Source organism: Eufriesea mexicana, unplaced genomic scaffold (genome assembly GCF_001483705.2).
Source record: "Eufriesea mexicana isolate 0111107269 unplaced genomic scaffold, ASM148370v2 scaffold11296, whole genome shotgun sequence".
Classification (NCBI taxonomy): Eukaryota; Metazoa; Arthropoda; class Insecta; order Hymenoptera; family Apidae; genus Eufriesea; species Eufriesea mexicana.
In genome coordinates, this window is record NW_016918917.1 from 87131 (window position 1) to 114612 (window position 27482).

General features: G+C 32.0%; 6 protein-coding genes across 9 annotated transcripts; 4 read left to right on the plus strand and 2 right to left on the minus strand.

Annotated features, from left to right (window-relative positions):
- Positions 1 to 95: 95 nt before the first annotated feature.
- Positions 96 to 9347, plus strand: Cad96Cb (protocadherin Fat 4-like Cad96Ca). 2 transcript variants are annotated; one of them, XM_017908572.1, is made up of 18 exons: positions 96 to 156; positions 2205 to 2318; positions 5121 to 5407; positions 5495 to 5587; positions 5697 to 5804; positions 5878 to 5979; positions 6055 to 6180; positions 6275 to 6469; positions 6551 to 6638; positions 6719 to 6828; positions 6899 to 7045; positions 7152 to 7266; positions 7389 to 7458; positions 7543 to 7653; positions 7735 to 7908; positions 8155 to 8498; positions 8677 to 8948; positions 9125 to 9347. In XM_017908572.1, exons 2-18 carry the CDS (start codon positions 2252 to 2254, stop codon positions 9212 to 9214), a joined length of 2499 nt encoding a protein of 832 aa, XP_017764061.1. In that variant the 5' UTR covers positions 96 to 156; positions 2205 to 2251; the 3' UTR covers positions 9215 to 9347. The 2 variants fall into 2 exon arrangements, with proteins under 2 accessions (XP_017764061.1, XP_017764060.1); XM_017908571.1 differs by lacking the exon at positions 96 to 156 and adding an exon at positions 1911 to 2121.
- A 1559-nt stretch (positions 9348 to 10906) lies between these two features.
- LOC108553584 (C-type lectin domain family 2 member D3) lies at positions 10907 to 11863 on the plus strand. The gene is made up of 4 exons (XM_017908561.1): positions 10907 to 11024; positions 11106 to 11210; positions 11306 to 11597; positions 11704 to 11863. The coding sequence occupies exons 1-4, from the start codon at positions 10922 to 10924 to the stop codon at positions 11861 to 11863; spliced, it is 660 nt and encodes a 219-aa protein (XP_017764050.1). The 5' UTR covers positions 10907 to 10921.
- Positions 11864 to 14025: 2162 nt separating this feature from the next.
- LOC108553585 (HD domain-containing protein 2) lies at positions 14026 to 15454 on the minus strand. Its single transcript, XM_017908562.1, has 5 exons — positions 15195 to 15454; positions 14996 to 15074; positions 14578 to 14702; positions 14309 to 14477; positions 14026 to 14235 (listed from the first exon to the last, which is right to left on the minus strand). Exons 2-5 carry the CDS (start codon positions 15044 to 15046, stop codon positions 14026 to 14028), a joined length of 555 nt encoding a protein of 184 aa, XP_017764051.1. The 5' UTR covers positions 15047 to 15074; positions 15195 to 15454.
- Positions 15455 to 15830: 376 nt separating this feature from the next.
- LOC108553591 (V-type proton ATPase catalytic subunit A) lies at positions 15831 to 19707 on the plus strand. 2 transcript variants are annotated; one of them, XM_017908570.1, is made up of 13 exons: positions 15831 to 15914; positions 16175 to 16380; positions 16737 to 16852; positions 16923 to 17035; positions 17126 to 17491; positions 17565 to 17621; positions 17682 to 17776; positions 17852 to 18123; positions 18246 to 18429; positions 18539 to 18656; positions 18757 to 19037; positions 19117 to 19306; positions 19406 to 19707. In XM_017908570.1, exons 3-13 carry the CDS (start codon positions 16771 to 16773, stop codon positions 19496 to 19498), a joined length of 1851 nt encoding a protein of 616 aa, XP_017764059.1. In that variant the 5' UTR covers positions 15831 to 15914; positions 16175 to 16380; positions 16737 to 16770; the 3' UTR covers positions 19499 to 19707. The 2 variants fall into 2 exon arrangements, with proteins under 2 accessions (XP_017764059.1, XP_017764058.1); XM_017908569.1 differs by lacking the exon at positions 16175 to 16380.
- A 1579-nt stretch (positions 19708 to 21286) lies between these two features.
- Positions 21287 to 22824, minus strand: LOC108553601 (upstream stimulatory factor 1). 2 transcript variants are annotated; one of them, XM_017908589.1, is made up of 5 exons: positions 22699 to 22824; positions 22423 to 22493; positions 22003 to 22283; positions 21774 to 21938; positions 21287 to 21692 (listed from the first exon to the last, which is right to left on the minus strand). In XM_017908589.1, the coding sequence occupies exons 1-5, from the start codon at positions 22737 to 22739 to the stop codon at positions 21471 to 21473; spliced, it is 780 nt and encodes a 259-aa protein (XP_017764078.1). In that variant the 5' UTR covers positions 22740 to 22824; the 3' UTR covers positions 21287 to 21470. The 2 variants fall into 2 exon arrangements, with proteins under 2 accessions (XP_017764078.1, XP_017764079.1); XM_017908590.1 differs by having other exon boundaries at positions 22567 to 22824.
- Positions 22825 to 23900: 1076 nt separating this feature from the next.
- On the plus strand, positions 23901 to 25766 carry LOC108553603 (ubiquitin domain-containing protein UBFD1). The gene is made up of 5 exons (XM_017908591.1): positions 23901 to 23968; positions 24486 to 24860; positions 24952 to 25142; positions 25218 to 25406; positions 25563 to 25766. Exons 1-5 carry the CDS (start codon positions 23956 to 23958, stop codon positions 25671 to 25673), a joined length of 879 nt encoding a protein of 292 aa, XP_017764080.1. The 5' UTR covers positions 23901 to 23955; the 3' UTR covers positions 25674 to 25766.
- Positions 25767 to 27482: the final 1716 nt, after the last annotated feature.

A 27482-nucleotide genomic window follows, 5' to 3' on the forward strand; every position in this document is an offset into this window, starting at 1 on the left:
TAAAGTGAGTTGTTTGTGAACTATGATGACGATTTGAGAGGAATGCTCGCTACCGGTCGTTGAAACGCGAAACAAGCGAGACGGAACTGGAAGCTCGAGTGGTGGAGAGCGAAATAGTGCCGCTGCTGATTCTGATCATCTAATAGGATTCTTGTGGTAAGTATCCAGAACTATAGAAAAAGTATGGATGATGAAGCAGCTCGAAAGTCAGACTAATTAGCCGATTGTTCTTTAACGACGAAGCGTTAATTAAAAGGGCCAAGGCTATCTTCATGAAAGGAACAAGATGTTTCTTACGCACGAGTTTACATCGATATCCTTGCTATTATATAAGCATCACGGTATATATCTTTCATTGTATAGATACTCTACTTGCTCTTATCCAAAAATCGATACGTTTCCGCACTTTCGATCGTGAAAGTGGCCTGCAAGCAGAAGCACGGACAGAACAACAGAGTATAATGATTCATCGAGCCGTTTCTTGAGCTAGTATGGAATCGGTGGCATCGCGAATCGTGGCCAGGAGGGAGGACTTTACGCCGGTTGCCCATGGCAGTGCGTTTCAGTTTACGGTCGGTGAATTTCAGGAGTATCGTGGCCCACATAACCGGCGTATCCGGTTCGAGTATCCCGTATAAATCATTTGGCCCTACCGCGAATCCTTCATTTTTTCTTGGTTTCGCGAATTATTTCCGCTTACTCCCGCGGAGATTGCGTTTACCACTTTGTTCCAGCCGATAGGAAACGTAATTGCCAACTCAGACAAAGATACGTCTATTACCCTGACTCTCGAGAATCGCTATAATTCTTTCGAGCAATGGATTTCAGTTCCTTGAACGTTCTGATCAATGGTCGAGATGAACACAGGGATAGATCTGTCAACTGTATAAATAGACCGACGATCTTATTCGTAAGATACACCATACTTTGCGTAGTACAATTAAACAGCTTCCTGTGTAATCGTTGCTCGTTTCAAAGCAGTTTCGTGAAAAGAAACTACAACGAAATAAGGCGGAAAAAAAATGTTGAATCGAGGGAATGGAATCGTAGTTCTCAAGCTGCTAGGAACTTTTTGCAATCGCGAGCCTACTTTTACCTCCGCGATTCGATTCACTTTACCCTTCTTTGGTTTCGAACACGCAGGATCGACAAACTATCGCTCTCGCCACCCCCACCTTTGTTGCTAATGTCGTTCCACGTATCTAGGTTTCACGTAATAAAGTAGTTTCTTCGCATGCTTTCTAACCACGCGTTATGTTCGCCCGTTGCGAACGCACACACTCGTTTTTTTCTTTTTTCGGCCCGTTGCTCGAGAATCCGACATCGATCCGACAAATGTTTGCGTTCGCTTTTCGTTTACAAGAGACTAGCCTATAGTCACGCTATTCGCGAGGAACGAGTCTCGATTAACGACACCTTCTATGGTGATCGCTTTTAGGAACCCGGTTCTTAAAAACCGTGGGACTGGAATCGCTTGTAGTGCAACGATTGCGTCTCGTTAGGGGGATCTGTAAATGGATTACTGTAAATGGTTACAAGCCAGATGGTTATAAATAATTTAACATGGCTCTGATCAAAGTGATACATAATTATATCGGTGGTCTATAATCCAATGACTATGAACGATTGTAAAAGATTATGCAAGAAGGTGAGTGGACAAGTGAGAAAATATTTTATTGGAGAAAGGAATTTTTTTTGAAAAGGAACATTAATTTGTAGAATTATAACATATGCTTTGAAAGAATCTGTAATACAATGACCTATATTACATGCAAATCTTATGTGCACCCATGAATATGGATGTTAACTGTGAGTAGCTATAATTTTGCATAATTATGAATTCTATAAACGACTATAATTATACGTATCTATAACTAACTACAAAAGGCAACAAGTCGTTGTAGGTAATCACAGTTGTCAAATTCAAAGTAACAATACAAATGTGTAAACGACAAGTAACGTCGTGGTCGTAAGTAACCACCCACGCTGCTAGCATAAATCACTCTTAATGACTGTAAGTGGTTTTGCGTGGCTATGCGACAAATTACTTGCTATGTGTCTATATCGCAATACCAAGATTTACTCGAACAGAAAATTTTGAACATAGTAATCGATCTAAAGGTACACCCTCCTAACTTTCGAACTATTCTTCGTCCGTTTCCTCTGTCGCAACACATAACCACAAATTTTGCATCAATTTGCAGATGCATCGGCCATCGCCTGGACCGGTGAAGGATGTCCTTGGATCGCCATGAGACTTAGCATTCTAAAGATCCTGCCTGTTCTCTGTTGCACGCTGCATTTACACGCCGGACAATGTAGGTCCTCTTTCAAATTTTCTCACGCCACCTGCTTTCTCCCCTTTCGTCCCTTCTGTTCCATAATTCGCCCTGTTTCCCTTCCTGCTCTTTCCACCTTGGTCGCGACCTTAATCGCGCCTTCTTCCGTTTCATCACACGGTTGATCGCGTGCGAACGGTTACGTTGAGGAATTGCGGTTACAGAGGGAAAAGATCGAATCGAATTCGACGTATACCTACACGAAAGTTCTCGGTATCTGCTTTTAGACCAGATGCAGATGATCATTCGACGAATCGAATAGTAGATCATTACGCTCCTGTATATTGCGTTATTAGAAATATAAGCCCAGCGAATCGCGTGGCGTTAAATCACTACGACATCGCATAGCTTGTTTGCACCGAGCCTTAATCCGTTCTGTTTCCCTTCGACGATTCCCGCGACATGTCCAGTCGTGGATTAGGATCGAATGACTTAGAAAGTCGCTGCATTGCGAAAATCGAGATATCACTGCCTTAACGTCCTCGTTTCTCTTCCTCGTCGCTAGATGGACATCTGTTGAAATTTCCAGCTATTCTGCGCACATGATAATTGGGCCGTAATAAGAGGCAAGCGGTGATACTTTCAGGCCTGCGTTTCGCTCTGTTCTTAACTCTTTAATTCAATTCCTTTTTGTCGAGCAGAGTAACTCAAGGTTTAATTAAAATCTGTGGAATATCACTAGGTTTGGTGGAGGCTCCTCTCATAAGTAACCGGAGAGTATTCATTTAAGTGGTTAAGTACAGGAACTCGTTTAATTAATTTCTTTGTACAATTACCGTTCGTTTGTACCATATGTAACCTTTATCTTGTCGTGCAATTGCATACGGTTAACGGTAATACATGTGTCTTTCGCTTAGTTACATCTTTGTACTGTCGTGTAATATGTTCTTACAATCAGTGCCTCGTAGGGAAGGTTGATTCGTTCTTTGGTAGAATCGTTGTCTCTCATTTACATGACAATTAGTCGTTATCTTGTCCAACAGGAAGTCTGTTGATACAACGCTTAAACGAACGTTTACTTTTTCCCTCTGAATAATCGTGCGAATTCGCGTTACTTCCCTGTGTTTCTTATCTGTCGTATAATAAAGCGGTTAAAACGATCAATGAATATTTTCTGTAAAATAATTCGTTCCAGATTACTAACTCGGGCATCGATGCGTATCGACGATAACATCGAAAGGATTGATTTCTAATTCATCGCGCAAAACTTACTCCTATACGACTTGTAAATATTACGCTTTACGTCGTATCATCTACGAATTTAATGACGCTTGATATTAAATTTTTCAGGTTATACTTAGCAGTTAACCTTGCAGTTTTAACGTGTAATCATCGGTTTGGAATGCGAGCTCTGCATCCATAGAATGCAGCATTCAATCCAAATTTCAATACAAATTTCCACAGTCGGATTGGAAACAATGGTATTATTTTCTTCTGGAAAAGTCTTCGACTGTGGAGGAAAAAAGATTACGAAAGCCAACGCCGGAACGTTGCATCGTCGATACGCCGTGAGCTGGCAGCAGGCGGAACTGCGCTCCAAGGGAGCGCACACGTCTAACCCCTCGTACACGCGCTCCTGTTAAATGACTTCTACATACACACGCTCTTCGTAGGCACTTACATATTTTCACGTGTTGTTGCAGTGTTGATTCGGTCCTTTTTATCTGTGTGGAACATTCGCAAATGTATACCATCACTCATACCACGCGACGAAATATAGGTTTCTGCTATACCATGGCTGTTATGGTGCTTTGATTAGGAACCAAACATCGTATAGTTCATTGATATTCGAAGTTTTATGACGTTAGGATACAAAGGAAATTATATCGTCCAAGTTAGCGAGTCGAAAGTTGTAAGATCAAGTTTCATGCAGGGATAGGGGTAGATTATGCCATTTCGCGCAAAGAGAAATGTAATGATTTCGGTTGATGATGTAATGGTTCTCGTTTGGAGGATTTGATTATCGATTGTGTTGCGTGCTTATCTCGATATATATAAAAAAATGACATCGCAAATAGTACAGTTAACTTGGAAAAATAACGGATAACAGAGGCTTCGATGCACGACGAATTAGAGGCAATGATCGCTTAACACTGGCCGTCTTGATCCTATTATGGACGGTTATCTTGATTGTTTTTTACCTTCGAAGGAGCCACCATATAAATTATTCTGTTTCTTTCACTCCGCATAAGTGAGAAAAATAAATCAATTAAGTTCAAGAAATTCTTTGTCTTCGATAAAAGAAGCGGCTAAGTGAAACAGCAGACAAATCATAACAGATGAATTAAAAGGTAGATACTCATTTTCTAGCCACTCTATAATTCTGATTTTGAGTTTTTCCATTTATAACGCTAGCTGAATAAACTATAGATAAAAAGTAGAATTACAAATACAACCCTGGCACTAATAAATTACAATAACAAAATATCAGGTGGAAAACCAACGGTGAACCACTTGTTGAAAAAGGCCGGAAACCCAAAAACCACACGATACCTGGATGTAGATCAAAGGAACATGATCGTTCTACAGTCGAAGTAGCTAAAGAAATATTAGCCCCTTATGGGATACGACCTGTTCACAACTCTCTTGTCATTTTACCTACCACTTCCGGTTCAAAGATCTTCCCTTGCCATTCATATCATTCAATGATCTTTTTTTTTCTACGAACGTATTATTAAAGTAAGAATGGAATTTACGACATATGACATTTTCAACTAAATTTTTATTTATTACATTGATAAGATAATTAATAGAATTAATATTATACTTATTTAAATATAGTGATCCGTGACGCAAGATGTTTCCTGGAGAACGGTGCCACTGCTGCCCACCTCTTCGTCAGCGAAGATTTACCAGTCGGTGACACCGTCGGGGTGCTTGGGGTGCTGGGTGATCCTGGACCTCAGGGTGACATCGAACTCAGACTTCAGGAACACGATAGCCCCGTAACCTTCTCAGCGTACTCGAAGAATCTAACTCTTATTAGACCACTAGATAAAGAAGGTGTTGACGGACCTGCCAGCGTTTATGTGAACGTAATTTGCGAGCGGAAACATACCTTAGATCCTGTATGCTTAGTAGACTTTCCTTATATCGTGTATACATTACAATTTTGTCGAGCATAACACGATTCTTTTGATTATTTGCATTTGTAGGGCTTCGTGATACCAGTCAATATTCGCGTGACTGATGCCAATGATAATGCACCTCAATTTGTAAATGCGCCTTACGTTCTGAATATCTCCGAGGTGAGAAATAGATTAGATAAACATATTGCATAGCAATTTTTGTTATGTTTTTATAAGTATATTTGATCCTACTTTTCTTCTAGTAATTGATGGCTTTTCTTACATTTAGGTGACGGTAGTTGGCACAAGGGTACTACAAGGGGTAAGAGCTGTGGATGCCGACCAACCGGGACCATTTTCTACTGTGCAATATGCTGTTTTACCTGGACCACATTCGGTAATTTTTTATTCCCTTTTATTGTACTCTCTATCCCTTTTTGTTTAAAAGAAACTCCGATGAACTTTTGCAGGACTACTTTGTATTCGTGAATGCATTAGAAGGTACCCTGGTTCTAAGGAAACCACTAGATTACGAAACTCTTGCCAATTTTTCTGTCGACATCCGCGCACAAGTAAGTGGCAAATTGAATAGGTTCATGATAATCAAAGAACTTTATGAACGCGACAAAATTGTTTAATATTCGCAGGATCAAGGTAACCCGCCCAAGTTATCAACTACGACTCTCTATGTTAATGTTATCGACGCGGATGATCAAAATCCTGCCTTCCAAAGTGACCAATATAAAATACTCATTCCTCGAAATATTAAAACGGTACACTTCTTTTTTTTTACATTTTTGTTTTTAAAAAAATATGAAAATGTGACTAAAATTGTTAAAACATGACAAGTAATTTATACCTTTCCAGAGAAGGATATTGAAAGTAGATCCTGCACCGATAAAGGCGGTAGATCAAGATGTAGGTATTAATGCTCCAGTTAAGTATACAATTCAAGGCGGAATCCTTCCATTTCTCACTCTGAATCTAGAAACAGCTGAAGTCGCTATAACGCGACCACTGTATGAACATGAACTCTTGTCTCCAGCAACAATTGTCGTCAAAGCAAGTATCGTTAGACGTTAATTAATAAAGTTTTGTAAATATTTTCTATATAAATAAATATCTTGTTAATTTCTTTTACAGGCCACGCAAATAGACAATCCAGATAAATATGCTCTTTCTACTATAGTTGTTTCTCGGGAAAGTGACTGGAATGTAGAACCTACGGCTGGTATATAAATTTATTAATTTATTCCCATGAATTTCGGCGTTGCTGAATTATTCTTATTTATTGAAAATAATGCATATTAGGTGGAAGATTGCCAATAAAATTCATACGAAGGGATCACCAGACTAGCATTCCAGAAAATACTCCTCCCGGCAGTGTTCTATTAACGACAGGCGTAAATAAAGCAGATTCGGTAAGATAGAATTGGACATAAGGATTTATTAGAAACCCTATTCAAATGTAAATCATTTATCTGCATTCAGAATTTAAGGTTCTGGCTCGTAGGAGCAATAGAAGACCTGGAAAGGTTCTCCATTACCAATTCCGGTGAATTAATTTTAAAAGGTACTCTGGATTATGAAAGGAGGGTCCAACATAGTTTTTTGGTTCGCGTTACCGATGGTCATCATGTATGTTTTTAATTAATATTAAAATTATGAAAATAAAATTTAATGAAAATAAAAATGAAATAACATTTACTGTTATAATTTACAATACTTAAATATGATATTTCAGAATGATACTTCTCGCGTGAATGTTTCCGTTGAAGATGTAAACGAATGGGAACCCCGATTTCGTCATCCCAGGTATGAATTTCACGCTGCAACCTTAAGAGAAGGATCTATTGTCGGTGGGTAAATTTTTTCCTGTATCATTTTTTTTTAATAAAGTAATTAATCTAATACATGTGACATGTGTATTGTAATGTCTAACGTAATGACGACATTCATAATAATAATAATTATGTTGTAGGAAAGTTGGAAGCTGCTGATGGGGACAGAGATGATAAAGTTAGCCTGTCTCTCAGAGGTCCGGATGCAAGGTATAACACGAAAAAACGAAAAAATTAAAAGATATTATTTTATAACAAGAATAAATAAGATATTTAAATATTCAATTACAATAGATCCTTCGAGATACATGACAATGGAGAATTAATTCTCAGATCAGCAGCAACCATTAATGGTTCCTTGGCTAGGTTAGTGGCTGTAGCTTCCGATTCTGGTCGTCCTCCCAGGTTTGTGAACTAAGATAATTTAATTTACAACATCATTTTATTATATATAATCTCTCTTCATTTGAATTTTCTTTTCTGAAGGTCCAGTATGATCCCAGTGATCGTGCACATACCAAATAGTGGTTCCTTACCAATCGCTGCAAGGGCTGCACCTGCCTGGTTAGGTAGCAGTGTTCTTCTGGTTGCTGTTTTCGGCGCTGTTTTAGGTCTCCTTGGAGTTATAATACTTGTTTTAATTTTGTACATATATAAGAAGTAAGTAAAGCTGATTTCTTAAAAAACTATCTGATTTTATTTTTCTGATAATTCCCTCAACCATGAAACATTACATATTCTTCAAATTTTTTGATAAGTACTCTTTTTTGTTATTAATTAGTATTTTTTATAGTAAACTATAACTCGCTAAACTAAGAAAAAAACTGAATTGCAATAAAAAATGTTTATATAACCCAGAATCATTTAGCAACATATATGATATCAAATTTTTATAACATGTTACAGTAAAAGACCAAAGACCAGTGGCTCGGTGAGTTCGGTAGGTACTGGTTATCGAGAAAAATCGCCAGTTCCCTCTGCTCTAAGCCCAACTCCTCAAGTACTCGGGGCAAATATGCTTCAGGATGCATTAGAAGTACCCCGAAGAAGAAACCGAACCGATGGTGCGCACGGTATCGTTGAAAATGACGAAGAGACCGAAGTTGGAGATGAACTGGGCGAAAACGATCGTGTTGAGCAAGAAATTGTTGATGACAGCAACCATAGTGAATCTCAAGAAATTAGAAATGACAGCAATGACATCGAAAATCCTGTTTTTGGAGCGGGGAACTACAATGCCACTATTAAAAGTAATTTAAAACAATAAACTGAGAATCATTAGAATGCTATTGAAACTTTTAATTTTTTTTTTACCTTCATATTATTACAAGCTATGTTTTTTAAGTACGCTTGATATTACTATAATTTATTGTGTTAATCCTTACACTTATCATTTACATGCAATTATTATCTATTTATGTAAATTAGGCATAACATCGGCTAGGCAAGTGCCCCTTTATGCAAGACATAAAATAGCTCCAGCTGTAAATCCTCCAGGTTTGTCAGCAACGTCCAACATTCCCAACATCGGCGGTCTAGTTCAAAATATGAACGACTTAAGTGCAAAAACTAACATAAACGCTGGTTCTTGCGAATCTTCCAATTATTCTGGAGATATTCCGGATTCTTTGGTACCTGCATGGCCCGCTTGCACTGTTTCACAAAGGGTTAAAAAATTATCTTGGGACGACGACGATAGGGTATTATACTTTTTATGATACTACGCGTTCATTTGTCACTTATATTTGCTTAAATAATTTATATGTTAAAATATCGTTACTCTAACTTATAATACATAACTCTTGATAGATATAAAGAAATAAGAAAACAAAAAATACGCCAACATTATAATATATCACGTTTTTCTTACTTTTAGACAGTGGATAGTGTGGAAGTGACAGCAGAAACAATGTCCAGGAACAGCCAGGTCGGCAACGAACGACTTAATCTTACCGTATACTTTTAATTACCCGAAAAATGGAAGACTGAGACACAAAATGGTTCCAATTACTCCAGTGTCTATCGATAGAAAAATTACCGATAGACTAAACTAAAAAAATAATTCCTTTATAAATAAGTACTGTTAAAATATGCTACACCATTGCCAGATGCTAAACAAATTTAAATAAAATGTACATACAGAATGTATAGTGAACTATGCTAGTAGCAGACGTTTTGCATTAAACAATAATGCAAGTACTTGCATTCTTTATTCGTAATTGTTTCATTAAAAAAGTGCAAAAGTTAAAAGATTATAATGTTTTAATACCTTTAATCTACATTTAACTTGTGTAATGTAGAGAGAATTTTCCAAGTAAGTCGAAACCAACCAATACAAATTTTTATTCGTAAAAGAGACTCGAATAACGGACGATATGTTAAGAAGAAGATGAGTTCCGTGTCAAAGAACTTCAAAGAACCGTGTCAGTAGGACGATCTTTAGAAAATCCCGTATAGCTTGCGATTCTGTTTTTTGGTATGCAATAACAGCAAAAGAATCTCAAGACTTAATCACGCTTTACATTTTGCATCTAAAGTTTAATATTCAATAATTTCCTAGAAATGAATTAATTTAGCACGTTCCTGAATATTCTTGCTTTCTTTCTCACTGTATAATTTCCCCGAGCATTTCTTATCCTTATAGTTAGAAGTTAGATAATTTTTTATAACTTAATGAAAGTGAATTAATTTGCATTTGCAAATTGATATTCGATTAAAGTAATTGCAAAGAAATTATAATTCTATTAAAATAAGATACAAATAAATGTGGGGAAGATGAAAGAATTAATAAGAAGCCACAGCAAAAACATGTCACAGTACCACAGCGAAATCCAGCAAAGAAAGTGACTCATTTTTCCGAAGAGGTGAGAGAAAGTGTCCCGCAGAAGACTGCACAAGCCTTAATTCTCGATAGTCTTACGTGGCTCATGAATGGAAGCGCATCGAACAAGTGAACAACATTCAGGTGGAAAGAAAAATAGCATGATAACAGCTAACAGGACGTCTTTATTTTATGAATATTATGTAAGTGACTTCTTTTCATTACTGCACATTTATTTTAGTTTATCTTAATTTAAGTTTAAATTAATAAAATTAATAATAATTTATTCAGAATTTATCTTTACAATTATAAACATTTACCATTGTAACCTGTTGTAATAAATTCAAGAAATATCATCAATTTATGAAATAGTATTTTGTTAAACACGTAACTACAATTTCTAATTATCGATAATATTTAAAAATTAATTAAAATACACAAGGGGGATAAAGAAATGATTTACATGACGCGTCAATCGTTCCAGTCACCTAAACTTTCTTAAGGAAAGTTGGAGATAGTTTGGTTTACAGTCGAAATAAAAACGTCATACAGCTTTTCTTAATTCTTTCCCTAACCTACTTTCAGGTTTACCGTGAAGAATAAAGTGTCACTTCGGTTGTTTTACACATTATTTTTCCAATTATACATTTATACAGGAATTTCAGGTGTGTGAAAACGATTAATTCATTTATATAAAAATAGATATTTTCTAACAACACTATTCGTGTATTTTTAGGTAATTTATATTCTGTGTCTGCTACAAATTCGCTTAATGTCTCGACAACTGAGTCATTAGGACCATGGAGCGAAATTTTAGAGAACTGGATTATTTCTGACTCGAAATTAGCAAGGATGTCGAAGGTGATGAAACTGGGAGATAAAAGTCTAACTATAACGAGTAAAATATCGTCGCCAAACAAACGAGAAGTTTCTGAAACCGATCTGTATTTACTTGGTAAAAGTCTACATATAAGTATTAATATAATAATTATTCGTATGTTAAGAAATTGCATAAATTGCTTTTTGTTGTATCAAGGTGCGATAGAAAAGCTTGTCTATAGGGTAGATTTTCTGGAAAACCGTCTCAGAAGAGCAGAAGAATTATTATATTATGTGATTTCCGGAAACATAAATAAAAAAGGTAAACTCAAAATTTTCTCTACTCTTTATTTTCATTATAATTTTTGGCTATTAAATAAAATCGTTCTTCGATGACTTTTTTATTATTTTTTCCAGAGCCCTGTCCCACTAATTATACCAAAATTGGTCAGAACTGCTATTACTTCAGTGATCGTGATTTTGATTGGAAATCATCGGCTAGTCTTTGTCGAGGAATAGGCGGCCATTTGTTAGAATTCGACACAAATGACGAAAAACGCAATTTATTAGCTAATTTGCAAACGAATTCTAAATTAAAAGGTAAAATATTTTGGACAGGAGGATTAAATCCAGGCCTCCTTTGGATCTGGGCTAGTAGCGCAAAACCTGTTTACCAAAATACTAAACAAACTGTTCCTGGTGATGGCAGGTGTGATTATTTTTTAAATTAATAATATGTTAACAATTAGACTACTGTTATTATTATCTTTAATTTGGCTAAAAATTTATATTGTTCTGTTTTATTGTACTTTTAGGTGCTTAAAATTGTCCTATAATTCAACGTCCAGATTATATTCTTATCAAAGCGATGATTGTGGTGCGAGACATCGATACGCTTGCAAATTAACTGTAGATGACGAATCAGCAAATAAGATTGAGAAAACGGCAAGAATACTAATGAACAAACAACAATAGGTGCATTGTAGTAATATTTATCTTTTTCTTTAATTCATTTCCTTCAATTATTTATTTATTAATCATTTTTTTTAATAATTCTTCAAAATATTCCTATTCTACATTATACACGTTCATGCATACACTATAAATGTAACAATATACATAATACTGACTCAAATCTGTATAATTAATAATAAAAAAATTAAAAGGAAAAAAAGTAAAGAAAAACATACATAAAGAAATAAACATTCCATTTAGCTGTTATTTAAAGAAATTCAAAGCATTTCTACCAGCTCAGATTATTCAATTTTCAATCATACAAATACAAAATTCTATTTTTTAAGTATCCTCCACATTTCTAAATTAATCATACAACTTTACTCAGAACAATTTTCTCATACTTCTCATATTCCCATGTTTTTTGAAAAAATAACATTAAACAAAGTTTTCTAGTATATTGGTGACTCGTGACAAGGCTTCGTTTCCCCTTGTTTACCATTGCAAGAATATTGTTAGTGTTAATAATTAAACCCCCCTTCTCAGAGATAAATTTTGTTGTATATGCAAGTATGTGGATTTCACGCACATATCGTAAGTGAGACCGTACACATAAATGTGGTTTCCAGCCGATTTTTTTAGAATTGTATCCAATTCCATTAAATCCTTAAAACAAGCCTCCATATATGCGTTTTGTCCCTTACGTATCTAGAAAACAAAGATTAATTGAAATTCTAGGATTTTCTTTGTTTTGAATTTTAAAATATAATGTTCTAGCCTAAAAAATTGAAAATACCTGTTCAAAATTTGGTCTAATTATAAGGTCTTTGTGTAACTCAGCTCCCTATGTATTCAGTAGACAATGTTCAGGACATAAAACTTGATCCAAATAAGGATTTGCAAAAATTACTATATCAAATAGCTTCGCATTTTCTTTTCTCACCTATTCATAACCCTTTCATTTTCTAATCCAAAATTATTTTTATTCAAATTTAAAAAATTTTCAAATATATTTTGTAAGAAAAGAAAAAGAATGCTACAGTTTTTTAGGTAAAAAGTATCCGGTAGCGTCATAGAAAAGTGGGGACTATGAACGAACATGTTAGGTGGAATACCCCCTTAGCCCTCAATCGAAACAGCGGACATCAAGTCAGCAAAGCATAATAAGGTTAGTTTTGAAATACCAACTGTATCATGCATAATAATTTTGACATTTGATTGGTTATCTTGCTTTGATGCTAAGCCATGAAAATTTATTGCGTACCTTTATTTCTTTATATATGAAAACTTCTGTGAAAAATGACTCCAAAACTAATATAAATATTAACTGATTTTTATAACAAAAATATAATATAATAATATTGGGATCTGCTATCACAAGACCATGACTTGTTCTATATATATATACATGTAAGATAATAGATATTTTGTGTATATTATCAACTTTGCAATATATATTTTTTTGTAATGAAATATTTTATTATCATTACTTGATGTATTAATGATAATGTTTATTATCACAAAATTAAAACATTTTCATAGGTCTGCAATTAAAAATTTGAGTAAAAATTCAAATTTGTATAAAAATAATGTAGTATATTTAATAAACATAAATCATAAATTATATTTTTAATAAATAATAACAAAATTAATTTGTGTTTGATACAATTATGATTCAAATTGACATTTAACAAATTAATCTTATTAAGTATAAAAAAACTTAATAGTGACTTCTGTATTTTATTATCAAACACACCAATTTATAAATTTCCATTAAAAATGTTCACTATAAATAAAATCAAATATTTATTTATCATAAATAAAATCCAGTATCTGTCTATCACAAATAAAATCAAAGGTTAAACATCAAGTATCAAAATGTTTGTTATAATATTTCAATACTTAATAAGTTTAATTAAGTTTGTTATAAATGTTATTATTAGACAGATTTGATTAGTCCACTTGAATACATTTCTATTTTCGAGAAAAACGCGAATATTCTTAATAGCAAATAAAGAGAAGTACAGCATTCTAAATGTTTCTAAAGTGAGATAACATTTATCTTCATAATTGCCAAAATATTATTCTGTTGAAATTGTTAAATATAATTATAAAATTTATGATGTTTTGTTTTCATAATGTACATTATATAAAAATTTTGCTTCATGTTAAGATAGTTGAATCTAATTTAGAGCCTGTCTTGTTGCATTAATTTCAGAAGCTAGTTTCTTAATAAAAGGATGTCTGAATTTTCCATTAGTGGAAGAAAAAAATTCCTCCAATTTTCCAGGAATATTATCTCTTTTTTCATATTCATATGCTTGCATAATTAAGTCTAATCTGTCCAGATCTTTAACATATTTTGCTTCTGGAGATTCTTGTTTCTCATATTCCTATAAATAAAAAACAAATAACAATATCAAAAATATAAGCTACCGAGTACAATTCTCTACTAATTCTTCTTACACGGAACATTTCTAGTATTATGAGCCCTTTATCCCCAAGAAGTTCACAAATATTTTCCATTGCTTCATCTTCCCGTTTGTGTTTGATGTCAGGTGGAACTCCACAATGAGGAGTTATATCTCCTACAATACATTCTGCCAAGTCATGAATTAAAGCCATCTGCATGATTCTATAGTTGGTAAAAGAGTATTTTATAAATGTAAGATTCTTATTAATATAAAACTTGAAAATTGATATTCTCAAGTAATATAAATGATACCATTTCATACTTGACTTTGTCTAAATCTTCATTATTATCTACTAGAAAAGCAAGCATAGCCATCCTATACATATGTCCTGCAATTGTTTCTGGATCTGGAATATTACTACGAACCCATCCTGTTCTTTTCATGTGCTAAAATCATACATAAATATATAAAATATAATACAACATGTATTAAAATAAGATAAGAATTTTTATTAATAATAAATAAATAGATAAAGTTTATGAACGTTTTCTTCTATGAACATCTAAAGATGTTTTTAAATTTATATATAATGTTGTACATAATATAGCAATAAGGATAGAAATGCCAAGGATGAAGATTTAACATATGTATAAAACATGATTACACGAGTGCACCAAAATGTACGATTTATATTTGTCACAATGCTACCTTGAAAAATATTTCGATCTCAATGACTTACCTTTAGTCGACCAAGGAGTTCCATAAATTCTTGTAACTTCTTGATGTCCATAATATTTTATTTAAAAGATAAAAAAAATCTAAGCAAAAATTTTTAACTTCGTATTATTAAAACACTGATTTGACTTTGCGAATAACTGTCAAACAATAAATAATGACGGAACGATAACAGAACGGAGATATTATAATTTATTGACTACCTGCACCTTCTGTACTCGAATGACATTCTTAACAATAGAGTGGATACAGCAATGCCCGCTTATATGACCATGATTCATCCCCACCACATTTTAGAACTGTTTGTTCAAGGCGATGCTCGATCTTTATCTATGGGCCTTCTTTTCTAATTTCTCACACTTTATCAAATAAGCGTGAAATTTATCTGTAATTCCTGGAAATATATTCACCGGATATATGACTAAACTTTGCCACTGGCTGATAGCCTTATATACGGGTATTATTGTACATTAACAATAACTAAACTTACTCTCTTTCAATCACTTAAATTCCTAATTCCTTCAATATATTTATTTCAATACATATTAGTCGTATATGTTATACATTTAACTTTTATGTTGTATTATTATTTCTTAAAAGTGAAACTAATTTTTAATTTAAAGATAGAGGAACAAATACAATGATTTATTTATTAATTAAACAAATTCCTCATTATTTTTCATATACTATTATTCACAATCGTTTCTGATTTTGTAAAAAGGACATGTTTACAAAATCGCTTGCATTAAAACGGTGATCAGTTTCAGTTACTTGCGAATGCCGCTTTAACTAAAGAAGAGAACCAAACAATTGAAAACGAACACATCGTTTCAGTCAGCTGACCTGTCTTGTGATAGCAGGCTCGATTGTGAAGCTTGACTCGCTGTTGTGAGCTGAACTTACTTCGATACGTTTCTTGTTTCGTAAGTCTCTTATTGTCACTTATTTCGTTGATTGTAGATTAAACATGTTTCGCTTTAATTCGTTATATAGACAGTGCAATTATAACGATTTCATACTATATTGAGGATACCGGAAATTTTTGCGAAAAAAGGCTGGCACTTATAGTATCGATCGTGCCAGTTTGAATGCGCCATCGTTTTTCGATCAGCGCAAGAATTTGTGCATTTTATTTGATGCCTACGATTATCGGGGATCATTGATTTCGTATATACTTATGCAGGAAATGAATTAAGTCGTTTTATTTCAACGGCAAACACTTCGATTACATTCGACATTCGGTGATTAAGTGAGCAGACGTCTCGCGGGCTTAAAGAGGGCTACGCCTACTTTTTAAATGAACTGCTCACGTGAATTTTAGGATGAATGGATGCATTAGCTGACATCGACTTTTCCACCAATTTTGGTTGTAATTGACTTAGATCGCGTGTAAGAATATTCGATCCAAAATACATTATCCACGATCGTTGTCTTTTATGCTCGTTTTGTCATATTTTTGTCGGTGTGCAATAAGTGCTCTTGATTAGCGTCAGACTAAAATGGCATTAACTTAATTTTCTAATTATGCCTTAAAGATTGAACATAATTTCTTAGAGTTGTTTTACATTGAAATTTATCTTTCCCTGGAATGTTTAACCATATATACTTTGTATTTCATTGTTATAATTTTCTGGTGAAAAATGCAATTAGAAGTGTTAATCTAACTTTTGTTCAATTAAATGTTCATTGTTATGTATATTATTAATATAGTTTTACTTATATTTTATGATACAAAATATTTTCAGATATTTGTTGGTTTTATTTGAGTAACAATTCATAATGACAAGCCAAGGTTTGCCAAAAATTAGTAATGAAGAGAAGGAGAGCAAATTTGGCTATGTATATGCTGTGTCTGGTCCTGGTTAGTATATGATATATATTTTTACTGGGTTTATATTTTTAATATTAATACATAACTTATTCTTTTATAGTGGTGACTGCGGAAAGAATGTCAGGATCAGCTATGTATGAGTTGGTCAGAGTAGGATATTATGAATTAGTTGGAGAAATTATTCGTTTAGAAGGAGACATGGCTACTATTCAAGTATAATAAAACTTTTTTGAACATTTAGAAATTTATCATATTAATTTTACATTATTTATGTATATTATTTGTATGTTTATTTTGTTATAGGTATATGAAGAAACCAGTGGTGTAACTGTAGGTGATCCTGTCTTACGTACTGGAAAGCCATTGTCCGTAGAACTTGGTCCTGGTATTCTTGGCAGTATCTTTGATGGTATACAAAGACCACTGAAGGACATCAATGAATTAACAAGTTCCATTTACATCCCAAAGGGTATTAATATACCAGCTCTATCAAAATCTACTGTTTGGGAATATAATCCTTCTAACATCAAGAATGGTAGTCACATTACCGGTGGAGATTTGTTTGGTGTGGTTTATGAGAACACATTAGTAAAGCATAAAATGATTTTACCCCCTAAAAGTAAAGGAACTGTTACTTATGTTGCACCTCCTGGCAACTATACAGTATCTGTAAGTTGTGTTACTATATAAAAAATTGAATTATTGTAATAATATGTCTGATATATATTTCTTTATCTTATAGGATGTTATTTTGGAAACAGAATTTGATGGTGAAAGACAAAAGTATACTATGCTTCAGGTATATAGATTATTTTTTTGATATCAATATATACATAATAATATGAATTTACTCATATAGGTATGGCCTGTACGTCAACCTCGCCCAGTTACTGAAAAGTTGCCAGCTAATCACCCTTTGCTTACTGGCCAACGAGTTCTAGATTCGCTTTTCCCGTAAGAATATAACTGGTTATTTTTATATACAGTTAATTAACATAAACGTTTATAATATAAATGGAATTGTTGCAGATGTGTTCAAGGTGGCACTACAGCAATTCCGGGTGCTTTTGGTTGTGGTAAAACTGTAATCTCGCAAGCTTTGTCAAAGTATTCAAATTCTGATGTTATCATTTATGTTGGTTGCGGAGAACGTGGTAATGAGATGTCTGAAGTATTGCGAGATTTTCCTAAATTAACAGTAGAAATTGACGGAGTCACTGAGTCCATTATGAAGCGTACAGCTTTAGTTGCTAATACTTCGAACATGCCTGTAGCTGCTCGTGAAGCATCTATTTACACGGGTAAGTATAAATAAAAATAATTGTTAATGAAGAAGAGTAACACAAATGCAACATAATAGTAACATAATTCACTTTTAATATCGTATGTTATAAAGTATTATATATATGGTTAAATATTTCAGGTATTACCCTATCAGAATACTTTAGAGATATGGGTTATAATGTGTCTATGATGGCTGATTCAACATCTCGTTGGGCAGAAGCCCTCCGTGAAATTTCTGGTCGATTGGCTGAAATGCCTGCTGACTCCGGTTATCCTGCCTATCTTGGAGCTCGTTTGGCTAGCTTTTATGAACGTGCAGGAAGGTAATTCTGTTTCTTACCTGCTATAATAATAATATATATTTATATAATATAATAATATACATTTATTTTATCAATCATGTATATTATTAATATTAAATATTATTTGCAGAGTAAAATGTTTAGGTAATCCCGATCGCGAAGGCTCTGTCAGTATAGTGGGTGCTGTATCACCACCAGGTGGTGATTTCTCTGATCCTGTTACAAGTGCAACTCTGGGTATTGTGCAGGTACTATTAAAATTAATATTTATATTTTATCTATTTTTATCCATTTTTTGTATTTTGTTTTTTATTTTTTTATTTATCCATTTTTATTTTTATTTTTTAGGTATTCTGGGGTCTCGACAAGAAACTTGCACAACGTAAACACTTCCCATCCATTAATTGGCTTATTTCATACAGTAAATATCTCCGAGCTTTAGATGATTTCTACGATAAAAATTTTCCGGAATTCGTCCCTTTAAGAACAAAAGTGAAGGAAATCTTACAGGAGGAAGAAGATCTATCAGAAATTGTACAGTTAGTCGGTAAAGCTTCTCTTGCGGAAACGGATAAAATTACTTTAGAGGTTGCGAAACTTCTGAAAGATGATTTCTTACAACAAAACAGGTGCACATTATGATTTTACCATGGGTATTTGTAAGATTGACTACTAATATTAATTCTAACTTCAATTTTTAATGTTCAGCTATTCGCCATATGATCGTTTCTGTCCATTTTATAAAACTGTCGGAATGTTACGAAATATGATTGCATTCTATGATATGGCAAGGCATGCAGTTGAATCTACAGCACAATCAGACAATAAAATAACGTGGAATGTCATTAGGGATAGCATGTACAATATTCTCTATCAATTGAGTTCTATGAAATTCAAGGTAAATATTATTATTGATTATTATTAATTTTATTTATATATTTTAAAATGTATATATATATTTATATTATTATTATTTGTTTTCTTTCATTCTTTTTAGGATCCAGTTCAAGATGGCGAAGCAAAAATCAGAGCCGACTTCGATCAGTTACACGAAGATATTCAACAGGCATTTAGAAATTTAGAAGATTAATTATCAGAAGCATTCATACAAACATAAGTTCTCTATGTTCAGGAACTTTGTGCTGGTCATTTAAGGATGTCCTGGACCTACTGGAGAAAAATATAACGACATTCGTAATCACGTATTAAACACATTAAATTGTTATATTAGTTTCAATAATTGCAGGAAAATTGTATATAAAAAAAGAAAGAGTTACAAATATAAAAGATACTATAATTTTATGTGTATTAACCTAACATTTAAACAAAAATTATACGTGATGGCTTAATCAATAAAATTATAGGACGTCCTTAAATGCATTTTCAGCTTTTACAAATACTTATATATTAAGGACTGTAATGAGTTACTTCAAATCTATGGAATGAAGTTATGTGTAATTAGCTTAAATTGTTGAAAAAAGAAAAGAAAAAAAAATGAAATGTCTGTCGAATCAAGCTTCCAATTATTTAATTTGCTACAATTGGAACTTAATCATAGAAGGATCTGTGTAAAGGAACTTTTGTATGTATGTAAAATGAGAGTAAAGATATTGTAAGAAGCTTTCTATTCATCCACACGAATTGGTTTCTCAAATAAAAAGAAAATAATTGCTTTGTATTTTATTGTAGCATAGGATGATGTGGTAGCTTTTTACATAGGAATGAAACTTTAATTACAAGTATTAAATATTGTATTATAATAGTGTATTATGTAAACATGTTAAGTGACGAATGCAGACGTTACATAAAAGTAGATATTATCTTAAATGTTGAAACCTTTAAAATATGATTTGAAAGTATAAACAAAAAAGTGTTAAAGTGTTAAAACTGTCCAGGTGCAGGGTGTCTTTTATCGTTAAAAGGAAAGTATAAAGAAATATGCATCGCAAACAGTGTTCCAGTAACTTCGACATTTCCATTGTATCATATGTAAAAAAAAATAAACATTATGGATAAAAAATTAAACAAACTTCATTCAAGATTGTTAATCATTAAATAAAAATAACAATATATTTCAGTAAATTTCATTTTAATAATAATAATATAATATAACAATAACCTTCGCGGTATGTACATCAACGATATATTACAAACCAGTAGTTCATTTTTCAATTATTCTGACGTATTTTTATAGCGCTCAGAATTCTAGGTTGAAAAAAATATGTTTATTGCTATATGCGTACGTATATGTATATGTACACATACGTGTATATATACATATATAAATATACATACACATCCATACGTGTACGGTTAGTCTATATTACATTCTCAGTTCCTAGATCATTTTCTTTTACGAAGTACCTACTCTACACTCGTGAAAACAGTATTAAAAATAAAAAATATTTAACGATCTCTGTAAAGATTCAGTCGTCATACTTTGTATCGCAATTTTCTTGTTTCTGTTGCAACAAAATGTTCTCTTTGCTTTTCGTTTGAAATTAACTTTGGCTACATTATTTAAAATTAGATGTCCGAAAGTTCCAAATTAATGCTCAATATTCACAGCCTTGGCTCGTTCAATGTACACGAGGTAATTCGATCCAATGCACATGCATACATAAAAATAAAATTCTTCTTTTTGGTAGGTCCTATAAGGAATAGTCTTTGACTTTACTAATATTCAATAATTAACAATTGATATCCATGGTATATTCGTGAATACATCATCAAAATCATAACGTTTCAACAGACTTAAACAAATAATTTGATAAACAAAAAATTAAACTATAATTTAGCCATAAAGAGAATGATGTATTCATATCGCGTTATTTAAACTAACTAATAGCGGTGTAAAAGTATACAAAGTTATGACGGTATTTATAATCATACCATTAGGACCGTGCAGTATATTTCGAACAACGTAATTTCAATATGACAAAATTTGATATGGCTTCCATGAAACCAAAAATTATAAGAGTAAATACTTCTTCTGACTATTGAGTCAGGTCATATATCCTAATATTTACAAAAAAAACACTGTATTACAAACTAACAATTTTTTAAGGACTCAAATGAACAACGTCAACGTTCGGTCCCGTGGAGGATGAAATTTGTGACCTGAGTTGAAAATTCTCACGTTTCAATTGTGTAACGAGTTGCTTTAAAGCAGTTATTTCCTGTCGTAGTTTTTCGTTATCGCGTAAACAGTGTCCTAATCCCTGATTGGCTGCTCTTAATTCTGTTATATATTCACAGGCTTTTGATAAAATTCCTCCTTTGCTCTGCACAAGACATTCATGGATATAATACTACTTTTACATATGTTTTTATAATTATACATTTTATAAATTCCAATTTATTACCTGAGTTTCATAATTTGCTTTTCCTTCACCACTGCCACTACCACTACCATTTGCACCTGCATTACATTCAGGAATAATTTTTCCTAACTTTGCAATCCAGTTATTTATTTTATCTCTTCGTCTGCGTTCTACTTCATTGTGAGTGGCTCTTCTCCTATCATCTCTCTAAGATATATATTACAAATTAAATAGAACAACAAAAAAAGAAAAAAGAAAAGAAAAAGTTTACCTTTTTCAGAACAGTAGTACAATTTCTTGGTGTTTCTATCTGTAGAGTAGTTGTCCTGGGAACCAATGATCTAGAAGTTTGCGCAGTTGTGAAAACATCATTAGCATTTCCAATAACATAAAACTGGCCATTTAACGGGGATGTTAGGACCTGTACAGTATTATTTCCTGGTTGGGTAACTGGCAGTTCTATTTCATTGCCAGCAGTAGTGCCATTTACTTGGACTACTCTGTATGCAAGAGCTTCTTGGTAACGCATTCCATCTTCCCCAACAGTTTCTCCTGTAAGGGATTTACAATTCGAGTTTTTGCATATTAATAGATATTAGTAAATAAAATTAAATTTTAATCACATATAATTTAAAAATCATTAACTTTTAAAATATAAATATCTCTGAATTTATGACAAGCATATATTTACCTTCGCAGTCCACGATTTCTGCTTCCTCAATAACAATTCCTGTGCCGCCATCATCCTTCGCGTTAACAGTGCTGTAAAACAAGCGTAAGTACGTTGAAGAATGGATATGTAACTTATCTATAGAGTTACGTCTATGCCTATTACTTCCACGACCGTTGTCCTAAGTCTTGTAAGTGCGCACTGTGCACTACGTGATGACCTTGAGGAGACCTCGAGCGAAACAGGAGGGATAGGTGTTCGCATTATCAGCCAGTCGATATTTAACATAAACACTACCTGACATCCTGCTGTTCGAGATGCTGCTCCAAAATATCCATTTTTTTTCTATCAAAAACGTTTGAATTTGTCAAAATTCACGTGAGCTGGTCACGGGACACGGCAACGAGGTCATGTGGTGCACAAGATGGCGATTCCTGATTACAACGCCACCTTACGCTGTTTAAATTTATGATTTTAAATTTTCCAAGTATACCGATTACTGATAATTAAAATTCTCAATAAGGAATTATTCATGGAACTATTACATGAGTTTTGTTATATCAAAAACAAGATTTCTAATATAAATAAATCTTTTTAATAATCATGATAGTTGGCAATAATATTAATTAATAAAATAATTGTAAGATATTATTGAGTAATATACAAACATAAAAAATAAAATTAAAACAAAATCAAAGGTACATTTGTTTACTGAAATATCTATTTCATGCATCGATTTATCATAGGCTAACACCTATGTCTGAACAAACACTTAATCTATACACAGTGATATTACGTAATTTATAGTCTCAAATAGTACTCTCTCTACTAACATTAATTGTGGTGGGGCTGAACTAGCTTGTTAATCGTTTACAATTTAATAATAGTGGAAAACTTTTTCTAAATAATTATTACTTGCAAAATTACCTATAAAAGTATAATTATAAACCCATGAACAGTTATTTTCCTTACAAAATTTAAAACAATTACGTAATATTTCTAACTTTAAAATACAATATAAGATGAAAATCTTGAAATTTCATTTTTAGTTAATGATAATGAACAATTATCCATTTCTATTAATAAAATAAATTTAGCTAGTAAAAATAATGTATATGTATATTATATATTTATATTAAATATACGTATGCATACTATGTGCACACACGCGCCGTGCACGTCACTAACGCATGCACGTGCACGACCTACACACACACCACGCGCGCGCTCGCATACACACATACACCTATATTTATATAGAATTAATGAAAAATTATATCTTAACAATAAAGGTATTATTGTATTATATCTTAAAACAGTAACGTCATGCACTAATTACTATTATATTGGAAACATCAAACCAATATAATAGGAATCTTAAACAAATAATTCTTCCTGTTCATCTAAATTTAGATGAAAAAAGTACTTTCGTTTCACATTTTTAGAACATATTTGAAAATTTGAAAGTCATTCCAAGGATCGCTGTAAATACGAATAGCAGGAACTGCAACGTATCCTGCAATAGTTTGATTGGTCAACGAAATAGAGTTCATCATGGAGTACGTCGGTACGTACTAACTTGACGATTTTTCATAGTTTTTATTAGGAATTTCCAATTAATTAATATCTTTTATTATCATTTTTATGTCTGTTTTTGACTATTTTAAATATAATTTATATTTACTTTTCAAAAAATCATATTGTGAAATATTCAGCAAGCAATTGTACATGTTAAATTAATTTCGTGAAAACGATCATTATTTTTGCGAAAACTTTGTATACATTTGATTTTAAATTATTAAAAGGATATGCCATTTAACATTAGCAAATTTTATCGATGAATTGCATTTTTCTCTGTACTCTTGTAAATTGTGTCATTTAAAACATAACCTTGTCATTTATACAATTTTTCCTTTTGTAATTAATTCACTTTCTAAATTTTTACCATTATCTCAATTTGCTAATTGTTTATTTAAACGAGAAACTATATTTTTTATCATATGAAATTATATTATATTTTACACAATGAAATAAATATTTGTACTTATAGTAGTACAACGATACAAGTATCTTATACATTACAGATGCTGCAAAAAGTGAAAGCAACGACAACTCTTGTAACTCAACTTCTTGTGCTGAATTAGTATCAAACACAAACTCTAATGAAAATTCATTGGTAGAAACAAAGGACTCAACATCAAAACATGAGAGTCAAGATATACAAAAAGGAGATAATAACATTGCAACTACCTCGCAAGACCGACCCCAAGAGAATATAGACTTTAAAGTGATTTATAATAAACAGAGGATTAATGTAAATTTTCCACTTGATGGCACAGTGGCAGAATTAAAGGTTCATCTTCAAAATATCATATCTGTGCCACAAGCTATGCAAAAAGTTATGATCAAAGGATTAGCCAAAGATGAACAAACACTTAGAAGTTTAGGTGTCACAAAAGGTAATTTTTATAATAAAATAAAATGTTTTCTCCTAAACTGATATACACTAAATATCCAATATATGTTCTAATATATCAAAATAATTTTAAGGTGCCAAAGTCATGGTTGTAGGATCAAAATTAGATGATGTATTAGCCATTTCAATTCCAACAAAACAGGATTTATCAGATGAAGCAGCTTCTACCACAAATAAAGAACCTTTATCTCAACAGAAAATGCATAGAAAAGTATTAGATAAAGGTATGCCAGATGATGTGATGCCTGGTATATTAGATAGTAAGGTATGGTTTATTTACATTAATAAAAATAATATTTGTTAATAAATTATATATTAATTTAATCTCTTTATATTTTAGGAACTTCTACCAGAATTTCCATTGGCTGGTATGTTAAATAAATCTGGTGGTAAGGTGAGATTAACATTTAAATTGGAGCAAGATCAGCTTTGGATTGGTACAAAAGAAAGAACAGATAAAATACCTATGAATTCCATAAAAGGTGTACACAGTGAACCGATACATGATCACCCAGAATATCATATTATGGTTTGTATTTTAACATGAAGTAGATTTATTCTATTCAAATCATTTTATAATCTGGTTAGAAGAACTTTCAATTTTTTACTAGTAATAAGTTAGTCAAGCTTGATATATGTAATATTGAAAACGTATAATTTACATAAAGATTTTCTAAAAAATTAGGCTATACAACTAGGTACAACTGAAGCTTCGAGATACTGGATATATTGGGTTCCTGCACAATACATATCGGCTATAAAAGATGCTATTCTCGGCAAGTGGTGCTACTTCTGATCAAACATTGATGGAAATTTCTATCTCTTCAAAAACAAAGCGTAATCAGGTGTAAGCATTGATACAAACACGACTGTACTAGTCACACATTTTTAACAGTAAGTAATAACTTATTTTGCGTTGGATAATAACTGATATGTTCTAATAAAAGTATTCTCTTAAGGAAATTTTCTTAGATAATTATTAATTTTGTTAAAAATGATGACAAAGTTATTTTATATATATTAACACATATTCAAACTGATATATTGATTTTAAGAGCATAATTTCAGATAAAATATTTATACAATATTGCGATTTCTGGATTATTGAAATTTTTTTACTATATTGAAATAATACTGTAATTGTAACCTTAATTTCTTTGAATTTCATTGTATGTAAGATTTGTAAATATAATAAGTTTTTTTAATTCTTAAAAAAATACGTATATATTCAAAAAAACATTTTACTACCTTAGGAAAAAAAATTGTCATTTAAATGAACAGATTAAAAAAATTTAACTTTTCTGTTTATTTAAATAGGAACGCTTGAATCTTTAAAATAAAAGTGAAATATTTGTAAAATTACATTTATAGGAGGAAATGAAGAAAGAAGTTATGATGTTGCATTTACAATCTTTTGAAGTTCGTCGAGAAATAATTCAACTTTTTACTACATTTAACAATATTAAATAATAAATTATAATAGTTTAGATATTCAAACGAATTGTTTTAAATTTTATTTTTATAATTACGGTTTATGTTTAGTAATGAAATCGACTTTATAAATGTTATGTTTTAAAACAAATTTGTTGCAAATTGATTTGATAAAACAAAAATAAAAGGGTACGAATTATAAACAATATTCAAGTTGCAATAAGCTAAGTTATTATCAAGAAATATAGTCCGCATTTTACATGAATGAAAAAAATGCAATTTAGTACAATGATCTGTTCGATTACGAAACAACGAACTTGTCAAAATACATTTGCACACGTCTTGATATTGGCCTACATTACTATGTAAATCAGGCTTTGCCCTGACTTACTACATATAAATAAAAATTGTCCAGAAGAATACAAATGGTCTCGAAATTTCGCTGTGCACTGGAATTCAAGTGAACTGTATATCTCGACGAGCGTAAGTTAAATTACTACGTAACGTTAGTATTATAACTGCTGTAAATTAGATTTTATACTGTATAACATGTACAACTGAAGATATGAGGATTCGGAAAACGACAAATCAAACTTGTATCTACCGTAATATCTACATGGAATTCATAACTATTTGCACATTCGAGAACTATTTCAATGTCCATTTAAGACAAGACTTGTACATCATGTTGTGTGATTTGATAAAAATAAACAATTTTAAGTCTTTATTGTATTGCATTTATTTAATTACGTTCTTATATTAATTACATTAAAATATTTTAAGATATTTAGATATATAATATCTAAGTACTGTATGTAATGTATATATTATATATATTTCGATATTTAATTAATTCAAACAATTTCTGTGGATAATGTATACTAAATCGTTTTGAAGTTTTCATGACAAGTGCTATTAGATTTCTTACTCACTAATTACGAAATATCTACACAGATTCACTCACAGTTGTTCGCTGTATAAGCAGGAAACTTTCTATTAAGGATTTAAATTACTTAAAATTGAATAAGTTGTCTTGTAATGTTTGCTCTATTTGATGTAAAAGAATATAAAAATCACTGAAAACATTTTATATGAATTAGAAAATAATTATATCTATTTTACAAATGATATATACTTTACGATGAAATGAAGTAGTTCAAGGTTTAATGCATTG